Here is a 21,303-nt window from a genome sequence, read left to right on the forward strand (position 1 = left end):
AGAGATTTTGAATAAAATCTCTCCTAAAAACTAATAAAATGTCCATATATATTTTAAATGCATAACAAAATGCACCCTAACGATATAACTTCAATAAACAAATTATAATTAATCGTTTTAAAATTAAAGGCTTCCCAATGACAAAGTATTGTGTGAAATAATGATAAAGTTAATGAAATAATAAACAAATTATTTTCGGCACACTCTCATAAATGCCCTGCCAGCTCGTCGTCTGCATTTAACCCATAAAATTAGCAATAAATTGCAATTATAATCTGTTAATGCATATAAAATCAGATTACCAGGCCCGCGGCAAAAGAGAGAACCGTTTACAGGCATTGAAAAACACAAGGCCAGCGATTATTTTATGACCAGACAATTAACTTGAATTATGCGCCTTGTGTTATTGAAAAGCACTTTGTTAGAGTACAGCCATCAGCCAAAACATTCTTCCATAATTTCGACGAGAGGGCAATAAAGTGAAGAGGACAAGTCAAGGCGTCTTGGAACTGCCAGAGTTCGTGCCCCCCGACAAAAATGAATATTTTATTAAAGTATGTCGGAGAAAAAACCAAACAAACAAATCGGCCGGCGACATCTATTTTGGGAGGGGGGAAAATCTTCTGCTAGAGCGGATACAATTTCGATAACACTCGGAAAATCCCCGGCACACACGTAAAAGGCCCGACGAAATTGCGCTGTGGGTAGCGCGACTATTTCTAAATTCTCAATTCCGAACAGGTGGAACCGAAATAGTTGAGATTTTCCAGGCTTTTCTTGTTTTTCTCTCGGCCCCAAAAAACAGATGGCGTGTTCGTTTATTTTTACAGCCTCCTTGGCCAGCGGCACTTCGACGGACCGCAGTCTTATTTTCTTCTTTTTTTTGTAATTAACAAATACTCGGCGGATTGAAGTAAACCGCAATTGTTGCCATTTAAGTGAATTAAATTTGCCCAAGGCGGGGTTTTGACTATTGTCTTCCCGAAAAATTTAATTAATGCCCCGCAGATGTGCGTCCATTTTTCATGGCAATTAAATTATTGTAATTGCATTCGCCGAGGGGTGGGCAAAAACTGGTAGCTGTAAGTGAAAGAATCAAATTCAATTACGGCACGGCACTCTCGAGGACTTGGAAAGCTCAGTCGCCTAGTCGCCCAGTTGGATTGCAATTCAAACAAACGTCTGATTAAATGTTTATCCGGAGCCCGGACCCTTGGGACCCTTATGCATCCTCATCAGGCGGCGTCGTTTTGGCCAAATTGCACACAGGACATGGGACATGCGGCACACACATGCGGCATAGTTGTGTTTGGCCACGAAAATTAGATTCGAGTGTGCAAACATCCTGGCGGGAAACCATTTCCAGGCGCTAAGTTAGCCGGGATTATTTTCCCATAAATCAGCATAAAAACTCAACAAAGGCCAAGGCCTGCGCCCTTAAATGGCCAGCCAACAATGGCCCAAAAATGGCAACGCATATCCGAAATGAAGTCAAGCGAAAATTAGGACGCTGGGGAAGGGAATCGGAATGGGAATGGGAAAGGATCCAGCCCTTGGGGCAGCAACCACTTGCTGGCATTTGTGCCGCTTCCGCTGGCCTACAGTGAAGCTGGGCGGAAACGGAAATTGAGTCAAGCCTTTGGGTTTGCAGACTGCAATTTCATTTATAAACAAACGGAAAACAAAATACAAACAGCATCGATTCGAACAGCTACTGAATTCGTGCCCCATCGCCAGTTGAGTTGGCCGCCTAAGAATAGACACATTATTTATTTAAGCTCAACATTTAATTGGAAAATCATGCCCAATGTCGTCATTTTGCCAACAAAAATAAACACTCGATTCGCCGCGGTCATGGCATAGAATAGTTATTTATAAGTTTCCCATAATTCCTCTAGACATTTTCCCGCTCCTTGCGACAAAAGCAATTAAATAAATTTCACATTTTCACATTGTCGTCGAAAAAACATTGGTCGCACAATGTTGAGTCAAATATTCGTAGATATTTAAAATTTTTACCTTTTGCCAATATTGCGGTCCCCATAACTCAACCGAATAAAACCAAAACACAAACGGGGAAAGAGCTTTGGTGCGACTTTTCTCTAACCTTTGCATTAATTTGCATTTATTTATTGACTTACATTATTTCAAAACACTCTTTTCAAATGGGGTATAGTCATTTTGTATTTTTTCTTAGATACATAAAAGTTATAACGAATATTCTATTATTTTTATAAATATTACGATTTCAATTCCAAAGAGCATGCTTTAAGAAAGAATATATTGATACCATATTATATTTCGAGATATAGTTAAGTTATTATGGTTATCTTATTGTTTAATGTGTTATTATCCCAAAAAAATTAAAATAAAACACATGTAAAAATACACAATATTACCAAAGTTTTACTAAAGTTTTTTTGTAGTCCAGAGAGTATTTCTGATTCCACTTGAGTATAACTTTATTTTTTATTCCAAACTTGCTTCAGCAATTATTGCGATACAAAATCTTTTGAACTTTTTTGTTTGTTGGTTGTCAGATGTTTGTTTGGTCTGTTCTCTTGCTTTCTGTTTGGCTTTCACCCAATACTTATCGTTCAACCCGAACCCGAACTTCGGTAGATCTTGAGACAAGAGCCTCAGACAAATAATACTGGCGGTGTGGGCGTGGCCCAGCCTCCGCCCCGAAAAACACAAAAAAAGGTTAATTAGAAATTCAGCAGGACCGCAACCAAGATGCCTAGCACTTAACCACAACAAAAAGGTCTGCCTCAGCAGATGGCCAAGAAACGTGGAAGGTGAAAATAATATAATAGAAATTTATATGTGCGAGGGCGGTTAGTTGGGCGTCGAAATAAGGAGCTGGGCGAGTGAGCAGCCAGCATTTTTAATCAATAATTCAACTGTGACTGCTTTTCAGTTTATGGCCAAGTCAGCAGTGGCAAAAGGCAAGATGTCTGACCCGAAATAAAATCAGCAAATATTGCCCCAAGTAATAATCGAAGATCTAAACCCCGAAATCGCTTGTCCCAAATGGCCGAATGCGAAAACTTTGCCAATATTTCAGCATCACGCACCGCCGACTTCTGGTCTCTGAATGGCCCGAATGGGGAATTGGCAGTGTGGCTTGGCCAGGAATGGCCAGGCCTAATTGAATTTCCTGGCTAACACTTTAAAGCTGGCTGCTAGGCTACTTACTAGGACCCTGTAATGAGGTTTCAGCCTCTTCCCCGAATCGCAAAACTTTCCATTTCGACAAATTGACTGTCAGGCGCTGAGGGCGGACTTCAAAGCAGCATTTTCACTAAATCAATTTGCACAAAGTATTCTTCGACAGCATTAGGCTCAAGGAGTTCTGGAAAAAAGTTTGGAACAAAAGTTGTCGTCTGTCATCCGTAACTCGATTTGCAACTGGCAATGTGTGCCGCATTAGGGTTCCCTCACGGAGGGGTTCCAATTTTTAACAGCTATGCTAATTTGAAGCCATTATGCGCCTAATTATGGTGGTTCCTATTACCGGAAAATGTGTGAACATATAGGGCATATAGGACATACAACCCTAGTCAAAAGTATTTTCACAAATTTCAATGTTAACTGTACTCATATTTTGAACTTATAATATAAACATTTTGGCACCTATGGAAAGAGCACTTCAATTCCGTTTAAATGACACAAAAATTTTCTTAACCCATTAAGCACCCTTTGAAAAGTGGGCAAATTAGACAATTTTTTTTTAAAGGAAAATTTTCAACTTGTTCTCTTGGGTTTAAAACAAAAATGTTTTGATGCAAAGTTGTTCCCCAATCATAATTAATAATAACTGCAAAAAAAAAAAAATTTCAAAATATTTTTTCCTTGTATTTTTTATGATTTTTTGAAAATAGCTATTTTTCCCGCTTTTTCTTAATTTTCATACAAAATTTTACTGAGAGGTCTCCATTCAAAAAATCATAAAAAATATAAGGAAAAATATTTTGAAAATTTTTTTTTGCATCAAAACATTTTTGTTTTAAGCCCCAGGAAAAAAGTTGAAAATTTGACTTTCGCAAAATTTGCTCACTTTTCAAAGGGGTCTTAATGGGTTAAGAAAATTTTTGTGTCATTTAAACGGAATTGAAGTGCTCTTTCTATAGGTGCCAAAAGTTTATATTATAAGTTCAAAATATAAGTACAGTTAACATTAACATTTGTGAAAATACTTTTGACCACCCCTCTATAGTGGTATGTGTGTGCATAAAACAGATATATCTATTTTGTAAGCAGAAATAAATATTTACCAAACCATAATTTATTTTTAATTATTCCGGAAGGAAGGCTATTGTGTGGTTTTTAATTTAAATGGCTTTGTTTTTTATATTTAACTAAATGGGTACATAAAATAAATAAATATTTAAGACATGACAGTATAAAAAAATGTATTATGCATTAATTATATATAGGTAGTCTTAAAAACAAAATCCTATCCTACACAATAAATTGTCTGTTTTGTCTGTTTTTGGGCAAAAAGAATAACAAGTTATCTGCATGTACTCTTCTCTGTTTTTTCTATGCTTACTGTGCCTAATTTATGCAGATTAAAAAGTCCCTTCGCGTTCAATTTTAATTATTTATTTTAGCATCATAAAAACAATAATAATGATTTAAATTAAATTGCCTTTGCGCACAGTATGTTCAGTAAATTTGCTTTTAAATATCAATTCGATTTCGCTAGGCTGAGGCCTTTCCCAGTGGGTGGCATTGCATCATCATCGTCCGGCGCTGGAATTGCCCATAAATAAAGTCGCCTGTATGGTGAAACGTGGCCTTTAATCGAATTCATAGCGACATGCAAATACAGACAAAAAATGCTAGAAAAAATGCTGAATATACAATGTCGCCGCATTCAATGCTCTCAAGATGAAAAACGTCGTGCTTTATTCAGACATATTACGAAATTCTCAAAGCGGCTTTAGAGGATTTAAAATATTTAATATCAATACCAATAAAACGTATAATTTCAATATAATTTCTAGAAAAATAAAATAAAATTCTTAAGTTCTTGAATTAAACGTTTTAAATCTAAGAGAATAAATAAATCATTTATTTAAATTTCTCTTTCAAAACGTAAGGTATTTAATTGAATTCAGATTTCCTTATACAAATGCTTATTTGCGACTCTTGGCTCCAAGTAAAATTTCAAATTGATGCAAATCCCTTGACAAAGTGGCTAATCTCTGCGGCAAAAGAGTACCGCGAAACTTAAGTAAAATAATTCAGTTTTATGTATCTGGCACCCCGGATGCGCTTTTGGATGGCCGTTGACAGAAAGCTAAAACGTTCCAGGGACCGTGACAAAAAAATCTCTGTACAAGCACTGACAACGTGAAGGGCAGATAAATGTTGAGACAACGCCGGGCGAAATTGAAAAACTTGCAGAGCGCAAAGTTTGCCGCGTGCCTCGGGAAGATTCAGATGCCGCGGCAGCCGGAAAAAGCGTTGGGAATAGCTGCACTTTCCACGACAGTTGGCAGCTGAGAAGTCGGGCCAAAGGAGCAGAAATCCGATGAAAGACCAGGTGCACGTAGTCTCCAAGCTGTAAAGATGGTTGAGGATGGGTAGCGTGATGCGTGCGTTAAACTTTGTTCGAGTTGGCTGACCAACGCATCGGGTTACTGGCTCCTCCTCGAGCTTCGAGGGGAGCAATTAGCGGCTGGTCCTCGAAGAGGATTACCCCGATCAACTGGAGGGCACTCGATACGGCTATTAGGCCTGACAAGCTGTCATTAGCGCACCATCGTCCGGAGCAGTCAAATATTTGCCAACATTTTCAGGAGCAAACAGGGTTCATACGCGTATATGTTAATGAGCCGGTTCAAGGGTCGCGGCCAACCGCTAAATTGCTTTGAAATTGGCAGTATTACACACGTATTCCCTTTCACCAAAGCAAACACCCATTTGCAGTGGAAAGTCTATAGCCTGCACCCCCAAAGTTCACAGAATTCCGGGGGATTGTAAACAGGGTTAAAAGCTCAAAAACGCGTAGCACTTTTCAAAATTTATAAAAAGTGAAATCATCATATACTTACTTAATTAATACATTTTTGCATTATTTCATTTCTTACAAAATTTAAATACAAATAAACATTGTAAACTCTTATGACTTTTGATTTGTATATTTATGCATCAGTTTTGCCTTGAAATGTACACATCTGTTGGATTCCATTTAATCACTTTGAATCGCAATTTTAATGGATCTATATTATGCACTTTTTCTTCCCTTTATATACTTTTGATTCGTAATTTTAATGGATTCGGAATATGCACATTATCTGGCTCCAAGATGTTGCTTAAATAATTATTAATTTTTTTGATAATCTTTTTTGATTTAATGAGTTTTATTTATACCAGAAGTAAGTCAACTTAATTTTATAAATATTTTGAAAGTTTAGGTTCTTATTATAGAGATCCCACTGTTAACCCTTCACCTGCAGTGCAAATACCAAATTTCACCCGACTCGAAGATAAATTAAACACGGATTTTAATAACCATCCCGAGCTATTCCACCTCCTCGGGGGCGTTGGAGCATGTAGATGAGGAGGGGAACTGGAAGCTACCGACGCTCTCCATCGTTCTACGCAGCTTCTCCAATCCGCTGCAGTTGGCCTCGTAGGCATCCAGCTGCTGCATCGCGGTGAACCAGCGCCGCAGACGTGGGAACTGCGACAGGGGAAACATGAGATTGACGGTGCTCAATGTGGTCACGATGGATAAGTCGGCGAGCGTCAGCTGAAACCGCAGAAACAAAGGTGAAATTCTAAACTTAATTGAGCTGCCACAAGGACAGGAAATCGCAATCAGATGAGGTTGTCTTTTACCTGTCGCCCGGCCATGAAATCGCTATTTTCCAGGTAGCGCTCCATGATGATATACGCCTCGGTCAGTTTGCGTTCATGAAGTGCCACATCGACATGGTCAAATCCCTGGCGGACAATAGCCGACTGTGAAATGCAAACGGGGAAATTTGTTAACAAATTTAATTAGTAAAGTTGGTCAATAGCCCACCATAAAATCACTGTCACGACGGAACAGAAAGGAGCACTCGAAGAGCAGGAGGTTCAGGACCTTCATACGTTGCTCATGCTCCACGGGCCACAAACTTCCGTCCTTGTCGAACTTTTCCGCCAGGTGAATCAGTATAGCATGGCTATCAGTCAGCACCAGATCACCGTGCTCCAAAGTGGGAACACTGTGCTGGGGATTTAACTGAAAAATGAGAAGAAAACAAATTTATTATTAAGACTGAGCTGGGAAACCCGAATTAATTTGCCTCACTTACCGACAAGAAATCTTTATGGAACTGTTCGCCCTTGAAGAGATCCACAAACCGTAGCTCTACATCGATATCCAGCAATTTGATTAGCATAAGACAACTGCGCACCGGCGGACTGCGGTCGTCGTAGTACAAAATCGGCTTGGGTTGAGACATCTGGAAAAGATCAGGTAGAAAAACCGACAAACGATCGCCTTGAAAGCCGATCATAAACTAAATCGGATTGCAATTGCTGGCTTGAGACAACTGAAGCTATTCAAATAAGTAACGAAATACAATAATTAGTATATCAGAGTTTAATTAAAGAAATACCGGCACTGTATTTATGTTCTTAAAATGTTACATTTGTAAATATAAAATTATAATTAGATAAGATAAGCATTTCAAATCTAGCGCTTACCTTTTTGTAGCCCTGAAATGGTGTTGGAAAACGGAAAATGTTAACCTCACTGTTAACCCGCTGTTACGAACAGCTGTTCGGCCACACTTTCTGGGCAAGAAGAAGCAGCTGCATTTTCCCCACTCAAAACCAGAAAACATTTATTTTTTGGTTTTATAACTGAAAATCGGGTTAATTTGTGTCCAACCTGCTGAAAGATGTACCTCTCGCGCCAGTTGAGATTGCTGCCCAGGGCGAATGTCGCGCGCAGCTTGAGTTCCAGCGGAGCACATTACACAACAGCGGCGCCGGCGGAGGAATCCCCCATTGAGATTCCCAATCGGATCGAGCGCTCGCCCACCGATCTTCTCCAGGCGCTGGCCGCCACCGTGGGCAGGGACCACACGGCGCCGCACTACAAATACCATGACGATCCATTCCTGATACCCATGTCCAATGCGGCGAAACGCACATATGCCCTGTCCAAGGAGTCGGGACGCAAGGCGGCCAAGTGGATCAAGGAGGAGCACCGCGATCTGTTCATGGTGAGTGGCCAGTAGCTGCCTTGCCACAATCTAATTCCATTTCCTAACCCGCAGCACCAAGAAGCCCAGCCAGCCATCGAGAAATTCGCACCCAGCATGGTCTACACCGAGGATTCCCAGGTGGAGGAGAGCTCTTTGCGCCAACTGATTGCCCAGGGTGAGCTCAAGGATGCCGTCCTGGTCTACGACCTGCTAGTGAAAAAAGGAACTACCATCAGCGCCGATCTTAAGCAGAGCCTTCTGGAGCTGGTGTGCTTCCACAACAATCAGGATCCGCTGCCGGAGGAGTACATCGAGGAGCGCTGGTTCATGCAGAACAACCGGAGACGCGAGCGCACCGGCAAGACCTGGAAGGATGGCGATCTGGCCGAGAAACTGTACTCGGAAATCGAACCAAAGACGCCGCAATCGTATGCCTCGCTCATCCGCGGCATGGCCAAGTATTTGCAGTGCGAGCGGGCCTATGCTTTGCTCCAGGAAGCCGGAGAGAAGCGAATCCAACTGGACACGAACACCTTCAATTCGATTATTCAAATAGTGAGCTTCCTAAAGGACACGGCCGAGCAGCGTTGGCAGCTCTGCACGGAGCTGCTGCAGGAGATGTCGCAGCAGAAGCTGCGGCCCAATTTGGCCACCCTTAACGCGGTGCTTCAGTGCATCAGCACCTTCGGCAACTTTAAGCTGGCACGCACCGCTGCCCTCCAGGTTCTGCCGGAATTCAAGCAACTGGGCGTGAGTCCCAGCCTGGGCACCTACTACTATCTCCTGATCATCTTCTGCCGCGAAAGGGGACCAGTGTCGCACGTTATTGTGGACATTCTTAACGATATCGCCGGCAAGGAGTTCGAGATCCAGCATCCCCAGGACACGTACTTCTTTGCCACCGCCATGGACGTGTGTCGCAATCATTTGCACGACAAATCGCTGGCCAAGAAGGTGGACGAGCTGCTGCACACGGGCAAGAACTATGATTTGATAGGCGACTCGTTTAAGGAGTCAATCTACTACCGCAATTACTTGGCCCTCCTTTGTCAAACCGAATCGATCGATGACTTTATGCTCACCTACGATCTGCTGGTGCCCAACATCTACATCCCCGAGCCGGGAATCATGGAGGAGATCCTGAGAGCCATCGAGATCAACGGCGGTGTGGAGCATGTGCCTCGCATCTGGTCGGATATGGTGGTGTTTGATCACACGCACCGCGAGAGCCTTCTGCTGTGCGTGCTCCGCATCTTGGTGGACAATAAGCCGAATCTGGATTCTCCTACTCAGCAACAGCTACCTGAGCAGGGCGCCAAGGTGGCCCTAGATATGTACGAGAAGATTGAGGACTCCATTCGGCGCCTCCGGAAGGTCTCCTTCACCGGCCAAATGCTGGGAGATATCCTCACGCTGCTCGTTCGTGGTGGCAACTACGAAAAGGCGGTAGAGGTGTTCGCCCACATAGACAAAAACCAGCACAGAATTCCCGGAACACCAGCGGAAAGTGCTCTGCAAGAGTTTGTGGAGGCCAGTGTGCAGGAGAAGTCACCCAGTCAGGCGCTGGTTGCCCTGCAATACGCCGTTGAAAATAACATAGATTCCCGGGCATTGGCCAAACGCATCCACGAAGGATTTACCCTGAACGAAACACACCTGTCCAAGCTGAAATCGCTGGTGGGCGAAAGTTTCCTCGATAAGTAATAAAGTAAAAAGTCTTGTGTTAATAATATACTTTTGTAATTGATCTAACGAAAATTGTTAAAATATCATGAAACTTAAAACAAGTTTTTTGGTTCAATAAAAACCAATAGTTAAATACAGATTACACACGTTAATATGGTAAAGCTTTAGGTTAATGAAATGCTTTTGTACTTGATATAAATTGTATGTTGTAGATATGCAATCAAACTATCTATAGTAATACAAGTGATTGGCTAATATTGAGTTTACAATATGAACAAGAAATTTAAATACTATATTAAGTTTCAGGTATTGACTAGAAGGTTTCAAAATAGCTACCATACAATTGCTGTGATTAGTATTTCGATATAAATGCCACTAATATTTTACTAATCTAATGTGAGTGCCAATGGTTAAGGCACAATCTTGAACTATTCCTCTTTCGGAGAAAAGGCGGCTATGGGTTCCCAGTTCACCCCGTCGTGGGGCAGCTCGCTGCGTAGAAATGGCGACAGCCAGGTGAGATGCATCCGCTTGCCGAGCACCATTTCCAGGTTGCCTCGCAGGCCGCGATCGAACTTCCTGGTGCCGCGCTCCCTCGTCACCGAACCGCTCCTGACTATCGACCAGTGGAAGACCAGGAGCAGCGAGGATATGCCGAATCCCAGCAGGGTGAGGTCGTAGATAACCACATAGAAGGTCTCCCAGCTGGGAAACAGCAAGAGGCTGACGATGGGACCGCAGATGGTGAGCAGAGTGGACCAGCGCCAGTAGATGTCCGGGTGGAGGTGCCACAGGTATACGCTCTCCATGATGGCGGCCGCCAGGGATCCGACGATCATGTACACCAGGTAGTAGAAGAAGTACCTGTAGTTGTGGTGTCCGATGCAGCAGCAGGTGAACCGGCAGTGGTGGTCCCGCTTCAGCACGCACACGTTGCACACTTCGCAGTGCCAGGAGCGAGGTGGAACCAGCGTCTGGCAATCGTGGCACATGTGCCACCGCGCCAGCTTTCCCGGATCCACCGGTGGCTTTAGTAGCTCCACTGCAATGGGAATCTTAGTACGGGAATCACAATATAACTGCTATTTACCCACTTCGAATGGTAGTGTCCACCAGCATGCAGGCCAGCATGTTGGAGGTGATGTTAAAGATGAGGAACAGGCTGGCCACCCAGAGCAGCGTGTACCAAAGGCCCCCGATGGCAAACAGCTCCGGCAGCACAACGGTCACCTGGAAGATGTACGTAACGGGCACAAAGATTGCCACCAGGAGGAAACAGGCAAAATCCGACATGGATCGGGGCTTAACCCGATCCCAAGAGCGCAATATCATTTTGCTCCCGTTATTTTTCGCACCCCCTACTGCGATAGTGTTGCTAAGCGCTTGTGGTGCTAACGGTAAGACTGTTAAGGCGGCTGAAATGTTTATTAGCAGAGATTGTTAATAAAAGGAACCAGTACAATTTGAAAAAAAAGAACCAACATAACAGAAGCTCAAATTCTTTAACGGTCTGAATGTATTTCTATAGGGGGATTCCCTAAACTGTTGAATTGCTGAATTGTTGAAAATTCAACAAAAAATTTCAGCAATTAAGGGAACGACCCAAAATGGTTCCTGTTGAATTTTCAAACAGCTGTTATTTGTTGAAAAGTTTCACGGAACTTAAAGCATGTAAAATTTGATTTATTATTGCTAGTTACTGTGTAAAAGTGTTACCAAGGTAAAAAGAACCACAAATATGCTTTCTAAGTTGATTTTAAAATAAATAATGCGTACTGGTGATACTAAAATGTTACAGAGTTGCCACGACTTTTGAAAAAAGGTGACAACTCTGGCTTTTCAGCAATTCAACAACATTTTCAACAGCCCCGAGGCTGTTGAATTGCTGAAATTTCTGAAAGTTGACTTTGTATGGAACAGCTGATTAACAGCTGACCAAAATTCAACAATTCAGCAATTCAACAGTTTAGGGAATCCCCCTTATATAATTTCATTCTAATTTACTAAGCTTGTTTATAATAACAATTGATTATTTTAAGTGAAAACTTCAAGAGAATTTAGGACAATTTTTTTAATTGAATGCTTTTGAAACGCTAAAAGCTATTTAGAATCCATTATTTATTTAATTTCCTTAATCCTTTGTTAATAAGAATTTCCATTGAAATTAATTTCTTTGAACTATTGTAGCGAATTAAACAGAAGAAAGTCATGACAATGGTTTTTCCATAATAAATATACAACTCATAAATAACTGATAAGAAACAGTCATAGCAGGTCAAAGAGGAGCAAGCTTCGCTTTATTTCCCAGTGATTATAGAGGTAAGCACATTGTTTTAATAAGTGTAAAAATAAACGTATTAAAGATTAATAACTGTTTTAACGGTCTTAACAAAAACCATTCTTATTAACAAATCATGAATTAACAAAAAACCATTAAGATTGAGAAAACAAAAAGATTAAAAATATTGCGGTTCCTTTTCATTCATTTATATTACATGAATATATTATTGGCTAAAACTACAGTAAAAATTGTAATTAATTTTGGTTTAGAAAGTTCGTTTATTGCTTCTAGTTCCAGCAGAAAAACTGGTTCGCCGTGGCAATAAACTCTTTGAGTGTTAAGCCTAGTACTCAGTACGACGAAAACTGCTAGCTAAGCATAGGAGTAAGCGAGAGGCAAATAGGTTGCTAAAGCCTTTAGCCGGGGACTTTTTTCACCGCGGTACTCAGTTGAGCTAAGGAAATGGTAAGGAAATACCAAAAAATACTAGATTTAGCGGATGAATTCCGATGAACGCCTTTAAGCCTAGTACTCAGTTCGGCTAAGAGTTTTACTAGTCGAAAAATATTAATCTTTTAGTGTGACCGAAGTTTTCGGAGTTAATCCGCAATGCATGTAGCATGGTCTTACTCTCAGCAAACAAATCAACTGGCGCCAATTTTAAAATATTAATTCTTTTATTAATTCGCTGTTGGAATGGCGATATGTATTGCAGCAACTCCTACAGGCAGTTTTCCATTGGTTTTTGTGGTTTTCCTTCCATTTATACATTGTTATTGGCAAACCGCTTCTGCACAAACACAGCCAAAGATCAAATTTTTTATTCTTTGGGCCGCGGCTAAAGGCGTTCATCGGAATTCATCCGCTAAATCTAGTATTTTTTTGGTATTTCCTTACCATTTCCTTAGCTCAACTGAGTACCGCGGTGAAAAAAGTCCCCGGCTAAAGGCTTTAGCTACCTATTTGCCTCTCGCTTACTCCTATGCTTAGCTAGCAGTTTTCGTCGTACTGAGTACTAGGCTTTAGCCGCGGCCCAAAGAATAAAAAATTTGATCTTTGGCTGTGTTTGTGCAGAAGGGGTGTGCCAATAACATATTATAAATAGAATGAAAACCCCAAAAACCAATGGAAAACTGCCTGTAGGAGTTGCAGCAATACATATCCTCATTCCAACAGAAAATTTAAAGCTTGCGACCTAGGTCGGCTAATTATTTTGTAATATTTCAAAATTGGCGCCAGTTAATTTGCTTGCTGAGAGTAAGACCATTCTACATGCATTGCGGATGAACTCCGAAAACTTCGGTCACCCTAAAATATTAAAATTTTTCGACTAGTAAAACTCTTAGCCGAACTGAGTACTAGGCTTAAGGCATTTTTCCACTATGCGGTTTTTTCGGTATTTTTGTGTATTTTCGATTGGCAACGCGATAGGCGGACGTGAGGTGTTTCCATTGGCAAACGCGTCTGAAAACAGCTGTTGCGCACGCGAAGCAAACGTCAAGATCATGGAGACGGGAAAGCCCATGTGGCTGCGCTGCAACGACCAATATTTCGCTTCCGATCCTTTCTAGCCGAGCCATTCCATTGGATAAAATAAACGAACTGCTAAATAAACAATAAATGGTTTTAATATTTCCCGCTTCTTATCAGCCTCTTATCAGTTTCGGGTCCAGAAAAATGTTCATGCCTGGTTAATACTGCTTAAATATACCACAAATTTCACTTTCCAGCCCTGTAACGCGACAAATTTCCACCCTCCCCTCCTTACCCCTCGCCTACAAGTTTTGTATGGGATTTGGGCGCGTTAAACGGTAAATGGATGCAAACGCGACGCGTCCATAATGAGCAGAGGGCATTAGAGATGGGTACGTGCCACGTTAATTTACCGTTATACGATATTCACACAGCTAATTTTCCTTGTACCATTGTTGAATTATTTAAAGACTTCTTTTTTTTAGAACTTTTTAAAAATCATTTAATATATATTAAGTTTCTAACGACAGTCGTGAGTGCGTGAGAAACCAGTCACGCGCCCATCTCTAGAGAGAGTGCAGCAGTTAATCAACCACTTGCGACCGTAAAACATTCCAATTCCAAATGCTTCGCTGAAGTTGAATCTTATCGCAGGCAGACGCGTTCCACATTCCGTACGAATCACAACCGCTGTTAGCCGCAAAATTGGGAGAATCCGCAAAATGTCGGTGGCACAGCTGACGTTCCTCCTTCTGGTGGCCTCCGCCTCCGCGGGCGTTCCCCTGCCGCGCTACGAGGCGCTCCTCAAGCAGCAGTCCGCCCCCGTGGATCCCACACTGGGCCTGTACGACGACGCCGACAAGGTGATTCGCCTGACGGTGGACAACTTCAATGCCACCGTGGTGGATCAGAATCGCGGCGCCCTCGTCGAGTTCTACAACACCTACTGCGGCCACTGCCGCCGTTTCGCTCCGACCTACAAGACGCTGGCGGAGCACCTGCTGCCCTGGTCCGAGGTCCTCGTCGTGGCGGCCATCGACTGCGCCGCCGAGGAGAACAACGGCGTCTGCCGCAACTACGAGGTGATGGGCTATCCCACGCTGCGCTATTTGGGTCCCGGTTTCCAGCCCAGTGCTGGGCACTACGGCCAGAACCTGATGACGCAGGACGTGACCGAGATTAGGGAGCTGCTGGCGGGCATGGTGGCCGCCGAGAACCTGACCAGCAGCCACAACAACTCCTACTGGCCGAACTTTCACTATCTAACAGAAAACGATTCAGTAAGCAGCCTGTTCGAGGGCCTCAGCAGCGCCACTCAGTACGTGGCAGTGGTCCATGAGCCCGAGAACACCACCCTGGGCATCGAGGTGGCTCTGTTCATGACCCAATGGCCGGCGGTGGAGGTGCGACGCGTCATCGATCCTGCGGTCTCGGCCAAGTTCAAGATTGATCCCGCCAATCTGCCCCTGAGCCTGGTGGATCGCCAGGGCGAGATTACGGCCTATGCGCCGGAATACGCGAATGGTGAGTCGTATGCCAAGAAGCTGGAGGAAGTGCTGCGCGAGAAGAACGTCACCCCGCGACCGGTGAAGCAACATCATCAACCGGTGGCCACGGCGGCGCCGAAGATCACGGGACAGAACGAACTGATCGAGGAAGTGCATCGAAACAAGCACTTTGTCTACCAGGCGGATCTCGAGCAGGCCATTCGCACGGTGCTGCACAACGAGGTGTCCAAGGTGAGCGAGATTAGCGGCGATAAGCTGCTCGCCCTCCAGCGATTCCTCACCGTGCTGCAGCGCTACAACCCGCTGGGCGCCAATGGTCATCAGCTGGTGACCAAGCTAAAGGACTTTGTGGTGCAGTTCAATGACCAACTGACGGGCAGCCAGTTCGAGGAGGAGCTGAAGCGCCTGGAGAGCCAACTGTCGCCCGTCTACTCGTCCACCCACTTTGTGGGATGCGCTGGCTCCAGTCCACGGCTGCGGGGCTACAGCTGCTCCCTGTGGACACTGTTCCACTTCATGACCGTCCAGGCGGTCGCCAACGAGGATTCCCAGGATCCGCTGGAGGTCCTGCAGGCCATGCACGGCTACATCAGGAACTTCTTCGGCTGCACAGAGTGCTCCGAGCACTTTCAGGTGAGTCAGCCGGCGGAGGGCTACGTGCCAATGACCACAATAGTGCTGATTAGGGAGGGAGGATAGTTGATTACCAAACAAAAGACTCGAGTGCTGACTGCCGGAATTTTCCATGCATGCTAATTCGATTTTTTTTTTGTCACCAAAAAACTAATTTAACGTCTAAATTAGACCATAAAAACAGCTTCACTGCTATTTTATTTATTGCTGCGTTCATTAAAAAGTGTAGTTTTCGGATCAGCAGCTCTAAAGTGCTGGGTTCTTTTGGTGTTCTTTGGTGCTTACCTCGTATTGATTGATTGCTACACGTAGTCGGCTTGTATAACCCAAGCACTAATTGAATAACCACGATATATAGTCGCTTTGTTTATTGTTGTCACTTTTTTCTGACCCAAGCTGTGAAGCGAGATTTTATTTGTTATTTATAATCCGTGAGTCAGACTCCCACTTTCTCTAGCTAAGTGTTTGTAAGACTTGTTCGTAGATTACAAGGGCGTATTGCTTTCGAATAAATTACTGTCATTACTTCGTTTAGCTGAAATTTACGATTAGCTTCAACAGTCTAGTAAAAACTTCTAAAATTCGAACAGTTAGGTCTTAAAATGCCAATTAGGTGAAGTTTATTTGAGCACTGGCTCATGTGATGCAATATGTTTATGTCTATCTATATGTATATGTCTACAAATTGGGGAAATATAATGTCTTAAATAATTAGATAGATAGATGAATAAGTTTGTTCTTTTGTAAGTAATTTAATTGGATCACAAAAAGGTTGTGGAATTCCCATTAAACCAACTTTATTAGGACCTTAAAGAATATGAATACTACCTATACTACCTTAAATTAGGAAGACAAATTGAACGTTTAATCTATTATCAATTATCTATTATAAACTGCGGATTTAGCAAAGGTTCAGTGATTAGAGCGGATGGGTTTACCCTTTCCATCGATTTCGGGTTTCCCCCGACGAGGTGCCACTGTAATTAACTAGGTTTTCCGTTCGGCAGCTGTGCCAACAGTTGTATTTTTTTGTGACGCTCACGCATTGAGTAATTTCTGTTGTTTACCTTTCACAGGCAATGGCATCGAGGCGAAAAATCTGGAGTGTGCCGAACAAGGAGGAGGCGGTTCTCTGGCTGTGGGCGGCCCACAACGAGGTGAACCAGCGGCTGGCCGGCGACGCCACCGAGGATCCCGAGTTCCCCAAGAAGCAATTCCCTGCGCCGGACAGCTGCAGCGAATGCTACCGGACGCCCGAGACCAAGTCGGAGAACCTGGAGATCGAGTGGAACAAGGACGCGGTGCTGGGCTTCCTGAAGAACATACACAATCCGCAGTTCGTCAGCCGCTACGGAGTGCAGCGGGAGGAGCTGCTGCATCCCACGGCGGACAAGATGCGGCAGAAGCGACAGATCTCCAGCGTCTTCACCGACATGGACATGCGGATGGGCATGCTGCTGTACGCCTTCTGCATCGTGATGATGGTTCTGGCATTCAAACTGTTCGCCTTCAAGGGCTACCGCAAGAAGCCCTATGGCCACGACCTTCTGGGCAAGGTGTAGGATAATCCGAGGAAAGGCTTCCATTAATTCTAAACACCGAGAAACGGAATTTAATATGTTTTGTATTCGTGGCACCTAGAGTAATTATGTTTAAGCTAAAAGTGTGTGTACATATGAACAGTCCTCTTCCAGTTGTAGTCCCTAAACATAATCGCTTCTTTTATAACGACGATGCACCTGATTGTTTTATTTGTTAGGTATGCAAATGTGATTTTTCCCTCCAAAAGTGTGTAATTCCAGAGTCCGTTTGAATAAAAACGATCAATGCTAGATGTTTGTTTGCGATGTTCAACACTTGTTTGGGCGGTAGCACTTAAGATAAGGTGCGAGCACTACAATAATGTAGATAAAAAAGATAACAATCGAGTTGGTGAGAGGCTTTTATTTGACGAATCTCTGGAAGTCTGGATGCCACCAGGGCAATACTTTGTACTTTTCGATGCGGGCATATTTAACGGTTACGGACACATTTTGGCAGCCATCCTCGGCAAAGTCCAGCTCCAGGTTCTTGGCCCGCATGTCCGTGCAGAGGAGTTCCCGGGTGGCCCGCAAACGGTAGCGTGCCTCCTGCTGGCTGTAGGACAACTGATTCGGGGTGGGCACAAAGTGGCGGCACAGCACGATGAGCAGAACGACACCTTCATTGGGATTGCCCAGGGTGGGAGCTAATTGCCCCGCTTCATCCTCCGCCAGGGATTCCCAATCGTTGACCACTTTGCTGGTTTCCATTTCCGATTCGTTGGCCACCTGCAACTGTCGGTTCCAGAACTTGTAGCACATGATCCACAGGCACTGGTACTGCTTCTGCCAGCAGGAGACGAAGATGCGCTGCACCAGCCAGTCCAGGTTGTAGCCCAGCTCCAGGCGAATCTTCAGCGGACGGTGGCAGTGGAACAGGGCCTCGATGACGAGCGATCTGAGGGCTCGGGTATCACAGTTGCGTATCTGGCCCAGCTGCAGCTGGGCGGGCAGATCTAGGTTCCAGCCGGAGGTGGCTCCGGTGCAGTGGCGCCGGTAGAGATTGCGCCAGAAGGATCGGGAGGCCACCAGCCTGGCGGTTTGCTTGCATATCAGGGCGAAGGTCTGCACGTCCTCCGGATCGATGTGCATGGATATGTGGAACCAGATGTCATGTCGCATGTTGATCGCATTGTTGTTGTTGCTCTCCGCCATGGCCAAAGTGGGTGCAGTGGCTCGGAAACTGGACTTTTGTTTCACCGCGACGTAGACATCCGATTGGCGGGCGTATATTGCTGTAAATTATGTGGGATTTAACCGGGTGCTGCTGAATACACTTATAGTTGGTTAGCTCACCACATTTCCCCCTGGTGCGGAATAGTTTGTTTTGAATAAACTCATCACAATCGGCATCAAAACTCATAGTGCGAGCAAGTGGTTCCACAGCTGTTGTTCATTTGTGAGCTGGTAATGCCGGGCAGGGTTGCCATCTCTTGCATGATGGAGTACTCCTCTTATGTTACATTTAGGGTATTCCCTAAACCGCTAAATAGTTGCAAATTCAACTCTGCAATAGAAGCAATTTGGTCCTAAAAGCAGTTAGTAAGATTCGGTTTAATTAATTAAATTGATAAGTAGCCGAATAGAAATGGAATCTTTATAGAATATCTGAAAAACATCTGAATAAAACCTCAACAATTTAATGAATTGTAGTTAGTTAGTAAGTTGTTGTAGTTAGTTTCAGTTTAATTAATTATGTTGATAAGTAAGCGAACATAAATTGCATTTTTATAGAATATCTGAAAAACATCTGATACAGAACTACTAGAATTTAGGGAATCCACCTGTTGAGCAACTATTAATGCTTAAAAACATTTTCTAGCCACTTTCCAATTTCTAGCTAAGTATAGCGGAAAATCGGAGCTTTGTCTGGCAACACTCTCAAAGTCCCATATCTAATTGTAAATTTCTAGCTATTTCCCGCTAGATCTAGCTGGAAAAAGATAAAACGGTACAACTGCTGAAATTGATTAAATATTAAACAAAAGTTTCGCCAGAAATCATTGATAAGCAGCCGTTGGAGTTCCGAGGCAATAACAGCGAGCTAATCCGCACGAAGCGGTTCCCCCCAATCGCCAATCCGATTTCCCAGCCAAAAGTCGACAATCGAGTGCCGCAGCCGAAAGTGCAAACAGCAACTGCCGTGCGGAGGGGTAAAGTTCAGAGCACTTTTCCTTTTTTTCCGGAAGAATCACCATGGTCGACAACAACAACCTGCGCAGCGCGGTGATCAACGAGGCGCCCCTGCTGCCGCCCTCGAGCAGCTACGGAGTGGGTGTGTCCAGCGGCGGATCTCCACCGGAGGCAGTGCTGCGCACCCCCTACGGAAATGTTAGGGCGCTGCCCGGTCCGGCGCAGCTTCCGCCTCCCCTGCCGCAGTCACCGTTCCAGCAGACACAGCAATTCGGAGGATTTGGCAGTGGGTATGGAGGAAACAACTACGGTCTCGGCGGATTCGGTGGCTTCAACAGTGGCGGCTTCGGATACGGTGGAATGGGCGGCTTTGGCAGCGGTTACGGTTACGGCGGCGGCTACGGCGGAGGCTTCGGTGGTGGCTACAACAGATTCGGAGCACCGGGCGCCAATGATCCCGAGCAGCGCTTCATTCAAATGGCCGAGGCCAGCTCGCGTCCGGCCTTCCAGAGCATCGAATCCCTGGTCTCGGCCATCGGCAACATTGCCTCCATGCTGGACTCCACATTCTTCGCGCTGACCAGCTCCTTTCGGGCCATTCTCGGCGTGGCGGCGAACTTTGGACGGCTGCGCAGTGTGTTTGCCCAGTTCTGGACGACATTCGCCATCTTTCGGGGCCTAAAATGGATCTACAGGAAGTGAGTGAGCGGAAAAAGAGTATGGAAACCCTATTAACCCCATGTTTTATTTAAGGATTCTCTTCTGGCTGCGACTATCGAATCTGGATCCTTCTTCCGAGGCCTTCAAGAAGGCCTTTGCCGAAGCCCTCAACGACAACAATCCCCAGGCGGGAGGTGCCCCTCAGGCACCGCGCAAGGGCAGCTCACCCTGGCCGGTGCTGGCCTTCATCAGCTTCATCTTCACCGCTCCCTACTTGATCATGAAGCTGCTGGGCACCGTGACGAACACCGCCCAGGAGGAAGGTAAGCCTTGCACATTGCACGGCCCAATTGATTTATCTTATCGAGAGCACTTTGCTCCGTCCATGTGCCATAATCTGGATGATAAGGCCTGTTGTGATAAGACTGCGAATAATATGCCTGTTTCTTCATCCCCCACAGCCCGTAATCCGGCCAAGTGGACGGCACCGATTCAGACCCAGGCCGTTTACGACTTCGTGGGACGCAACCACAGCGAGCTTTCGCTGCGGGCCGGCCAAACGCTCCATGTGGCCCCCCGCGACATCCAGCAGACGCTCAATCTGCTCAACACCGGCTGGGCCCTGGCCACCACAAACGGCCAGACCTCCGGCCTCATTCCAATCAGCTATGTGAAATCGCCCCAGCAAATGCGACAGGAGATCCAGGCACAGGATCAGGCGAAGCCCGTCCAGCCGCAGCCCGAACTGATGGATCTATCGGCGGGAGCCTTTGCGTCGCCGCCGTTGGAGCAGCAGATGAACTACGACTTCAATCTGGCCGCCCAGCAGCAGGAGCCCCTGGGTCCGCCCTCAACGACGGCAGCCGCCTTGGGCGAGGGATTCGCCTGAGCAGTCCAGCTCCTCCGGGAATTAGCCTTAGTTTTAGTTACCTTCGGTTCAGCTTCTGTATATGTACGTCCCTGTATTTTAAGTTAGCTTCCGCCTTTTGTATATTTCCATTTAGTTGTAAATGTTAATTATTCAGCGATCCCAATGAAAGTAAACATCAACCATAAGGTAGTGGTTTGTAATCGGGGGGCCTCTCAGGTTGCTTACAGGTTACTCGCTCTCCGAAACGTTTAAAAATACGAAT

The 21,303-nt window shown here is 44.7% G+C and overlaps 6 protein-coding genes across 6 annotated transcripts; 3 read left to right on the top strand and 3 right to left on the bottom strand.

Moving 5' to 3' along the window:
- Positions 1-6,454: 6,454 nt before the first annotated feature.
- GstE14 (Glutathione S transferase E14) lies at positions 6,455-7,531 on the bottom strand. The gene is made up of 4 exons (XM_017145653.3): positions 7,317-7,531; positions 7,043-7,243; positions 6,856-6,978; positions 6,455-6,766 (listed from the first exon to the last, which is right to left on the bottom strand). Exons 1-4 carry the CDS (start codon positions 7,518-7,520, stop codon positions 6,536-6,538), a joined length of 759 nt encoding a protein of 252 aa, XP_017001142.3. The 5' UTR covers positions 7,521-7,531; the 3' UTR covers positions 6,455-6,535.
- Positions 7,532-7,808: 277 nt separating this feature from the next.
- LOC108060079 (small ribosomal subunit protein mS39) lies at positions 7,809-10,041 on the top strand. Its single transcript, XM_017145651.3, has 2 exons — positions 7,809-8,234; positions 8,289-10,041. Exons 1-2 carry the CDS (start codon positions 7,908-7,910, stop codon positions 9,918-9,920), a joined length of 1,959 nt encoding a protein of 652 aa, XP_017001140.2. The 5' UTR covers positions 7,809-7,907; the 3' UTR covers positions 9,921-10,041.
- Positions 9,935-11,307, bottom strand: LOC108060080 (probable palmitoyltransferase ZDHHC24). Its single transcript, XM_017145652.3, has 2 exons — positions 10,997-11,307; positions 9,935-10,944 (listed from the first exon to the last, which is right to left on the bottom strand). Exons 1-2 carry the CDS (start codon positions 11,232-11,234, stop codon positions 10,331-10,333), a joined length of 852 nt encoding a protein of 283 aa, XP_017001141.2. The 5' UTR covers positions 11,235-11,307; the 3' UTR covers positions 9,935-10,330.
- A 2,934-nt stretch (positions 11,308-14,241) lies between these two features.
- On the top strand, positions 14,242-17,629 carry Qsox1 (Quiescin sulfhydryl oxidase 1). The gene is made up of 2 exons (XM_017145684.3): positions 14,242-15,797; positions 16,874-17,629. Exons 1-2 carry the CDS (start codon positions 14,379-14,381, stop codon positions 17,357-17,359), a joined length of 1,905 nt encoding a protein of 634 aa, XP_017001173.3. The 5' UTR covers positions 14,242-14,378; the 3' UTR covers positions 17,360-17,629.
- Positions 17,630-17,706: 77 nt separating this feature from the next.
- On the bottom strand, positions 17,707-18,811 carry fsd (transmembrane protein fates-shifted). The gene is made up of 2 exons (XM_017145501.3): positions 18,674-18,811; positions 17,707-18,612 (listed from the first exon to the last, which is right to left on the bottom strand). Exons 1-2 carry the CDS (start codon positions 18,738-18,740, stop codon positions 17,741-17,743), a joined length of 939 nt encoding a protein of 312 aa, XP_017000990.2. The 5' UTR covers positions 18,741-18,811; the 3' UTR covers positions 17,707-17,740.
- Positions 18,812-19,292: 481 nt separating this feature from the next.
- Pex13 (peroxin 13) lies at positions 19,293-21,241 on the top strand. The gene is made up of 3 exons (XM_017145593.3): positions 19,293-20,208; positions 20,264-20,493; positions 20,632-21,241. The coding sequence occupies exons 1-3, from the start codon at positions 19,574-19,576 to the stop codon at positions 21,057-21,059; spliced, it is 1,293 nt and encodes a 430-aa protein (XP_017001082.3). The 5' UTR covers positions 19,293-19,573; the 3' UTR covers positions 21,060-21,241.
- The last annotated feature ends 62 nt before the right edge of the window (positions 21,242-21,303 follow it).

The sequence above is a fragment of the Drosophila takahashii genome, chromosome 2R (genome assembly GCF_030179915.1).
Source record: "Drosophila takahashii strain IR98-3 E-12201 chromosome 2R, DtakHiC1v2, whole genome shotgun sequence".
Classification (NCBI taxonomy): domain Eukaryota; kingdom Metazoa; phylum Arthropoda; class Insecta; order Diptera; family Drosophilidae; genus Drosophila; species Drosophila takahashii.

Bases quoted from the DNA above. Each gene is read 5' to 3' on its own strand.
- LOC108060080 (XM_017145652.3), bottom strand. From the start codon at position 11,234: ATGATATTGCGCTCTTGGGATCGGGTTAAGCCCCGATCCATGTCGGAT. The intron at 10,945-10,996 runs GTGGGTAAATAG...TTCCCATTGCAG, and splicing joins GGTGGACACTACCATTCGAA to TGGAGCTACTAAAGCCACCG.
- fsd (XM_017145501.3), bottom strand. From the start codon at position 18,740: ATGAGTTTTGATGCCGATTGTGATGAGTTTATTCAAAACAAACTATTC. The intron at 18,613-18,673 runs GTGAGCTAACCA...CATAATTTACAG, and splicing joins CCGCACCAGGGGGAAATGTG to CAATATACGCCCGCCAATCG.
- GstE14 (XM_017145653.3), bottom strand. From the start codon at position 7,520: ATGATCGGCTTTCAAGGCGATCGTTTGTCGGTTTTTCTACCTGATCTT. The intron at 6,979-7,042 runs GTGGGCTATTGA...TGCATTTCACAG, and splicing joins GTCGTGACAGTGATTTTATG to TCGGCTATTGTCCGCCAGGG. The intron at 6,767-6,855 runs GTAAAAGACAAC...CTGCGGTTTCAG, and splicing joins ATTTCATGGCCGGGCGACAG to CTGACGCTCGCCGACTTATC.
- Pex13 (XM_017145593.3), top strand. From the start codon at position 19,574: ATGGTCGACAACAACAACCTGCGCAGCGCGGTGATCAACGAGGCGCCC. The intron at 20,209-20,263 runs GTGAGTGAGCGG...GTTTTATTTAAG, and splicing joins CTAAAATGGATCTACAGGAA to GATTCTCTTCTGGCTGCGAC. The intron at 20,494-20,631 runs GTAAGCCTTGCA...CATCCCCCACAG, and splicing joins GAACACCGCCCAGGAGGAAG to CCCGTAATCCGGCCAAGTGG.
- Qsox1 (XM_017145684.3), top strand. From the start codon at position 14,379: ATGTCGGTGGCACAGCTGACGTTCCTCCTTCTGGTGGCCTCCGCCTCC. The intron at 15,798-16,873 runs GTGAGTCAGCCG...TACCTTTCACAG, and splicing joins AGTGCTCCGAGCACTTTCAG to GCAATGGCATCGAGGCGAAA.
- LOC108060079 (XM_017145651.3), top strand. From the start codon at position 7,908: ATGTACCTCTCGCGCCAGTTGAGATTGCTGCCCAGGGCGAATGTCGCG. The intron at 8,235-8,288 runs GTGAGTGGCCAG...CCTAACCCGCAG, and splicing joins AGCACCGCGATCTGTTCATG to CACCAAGAAGCCCAGCCAGC.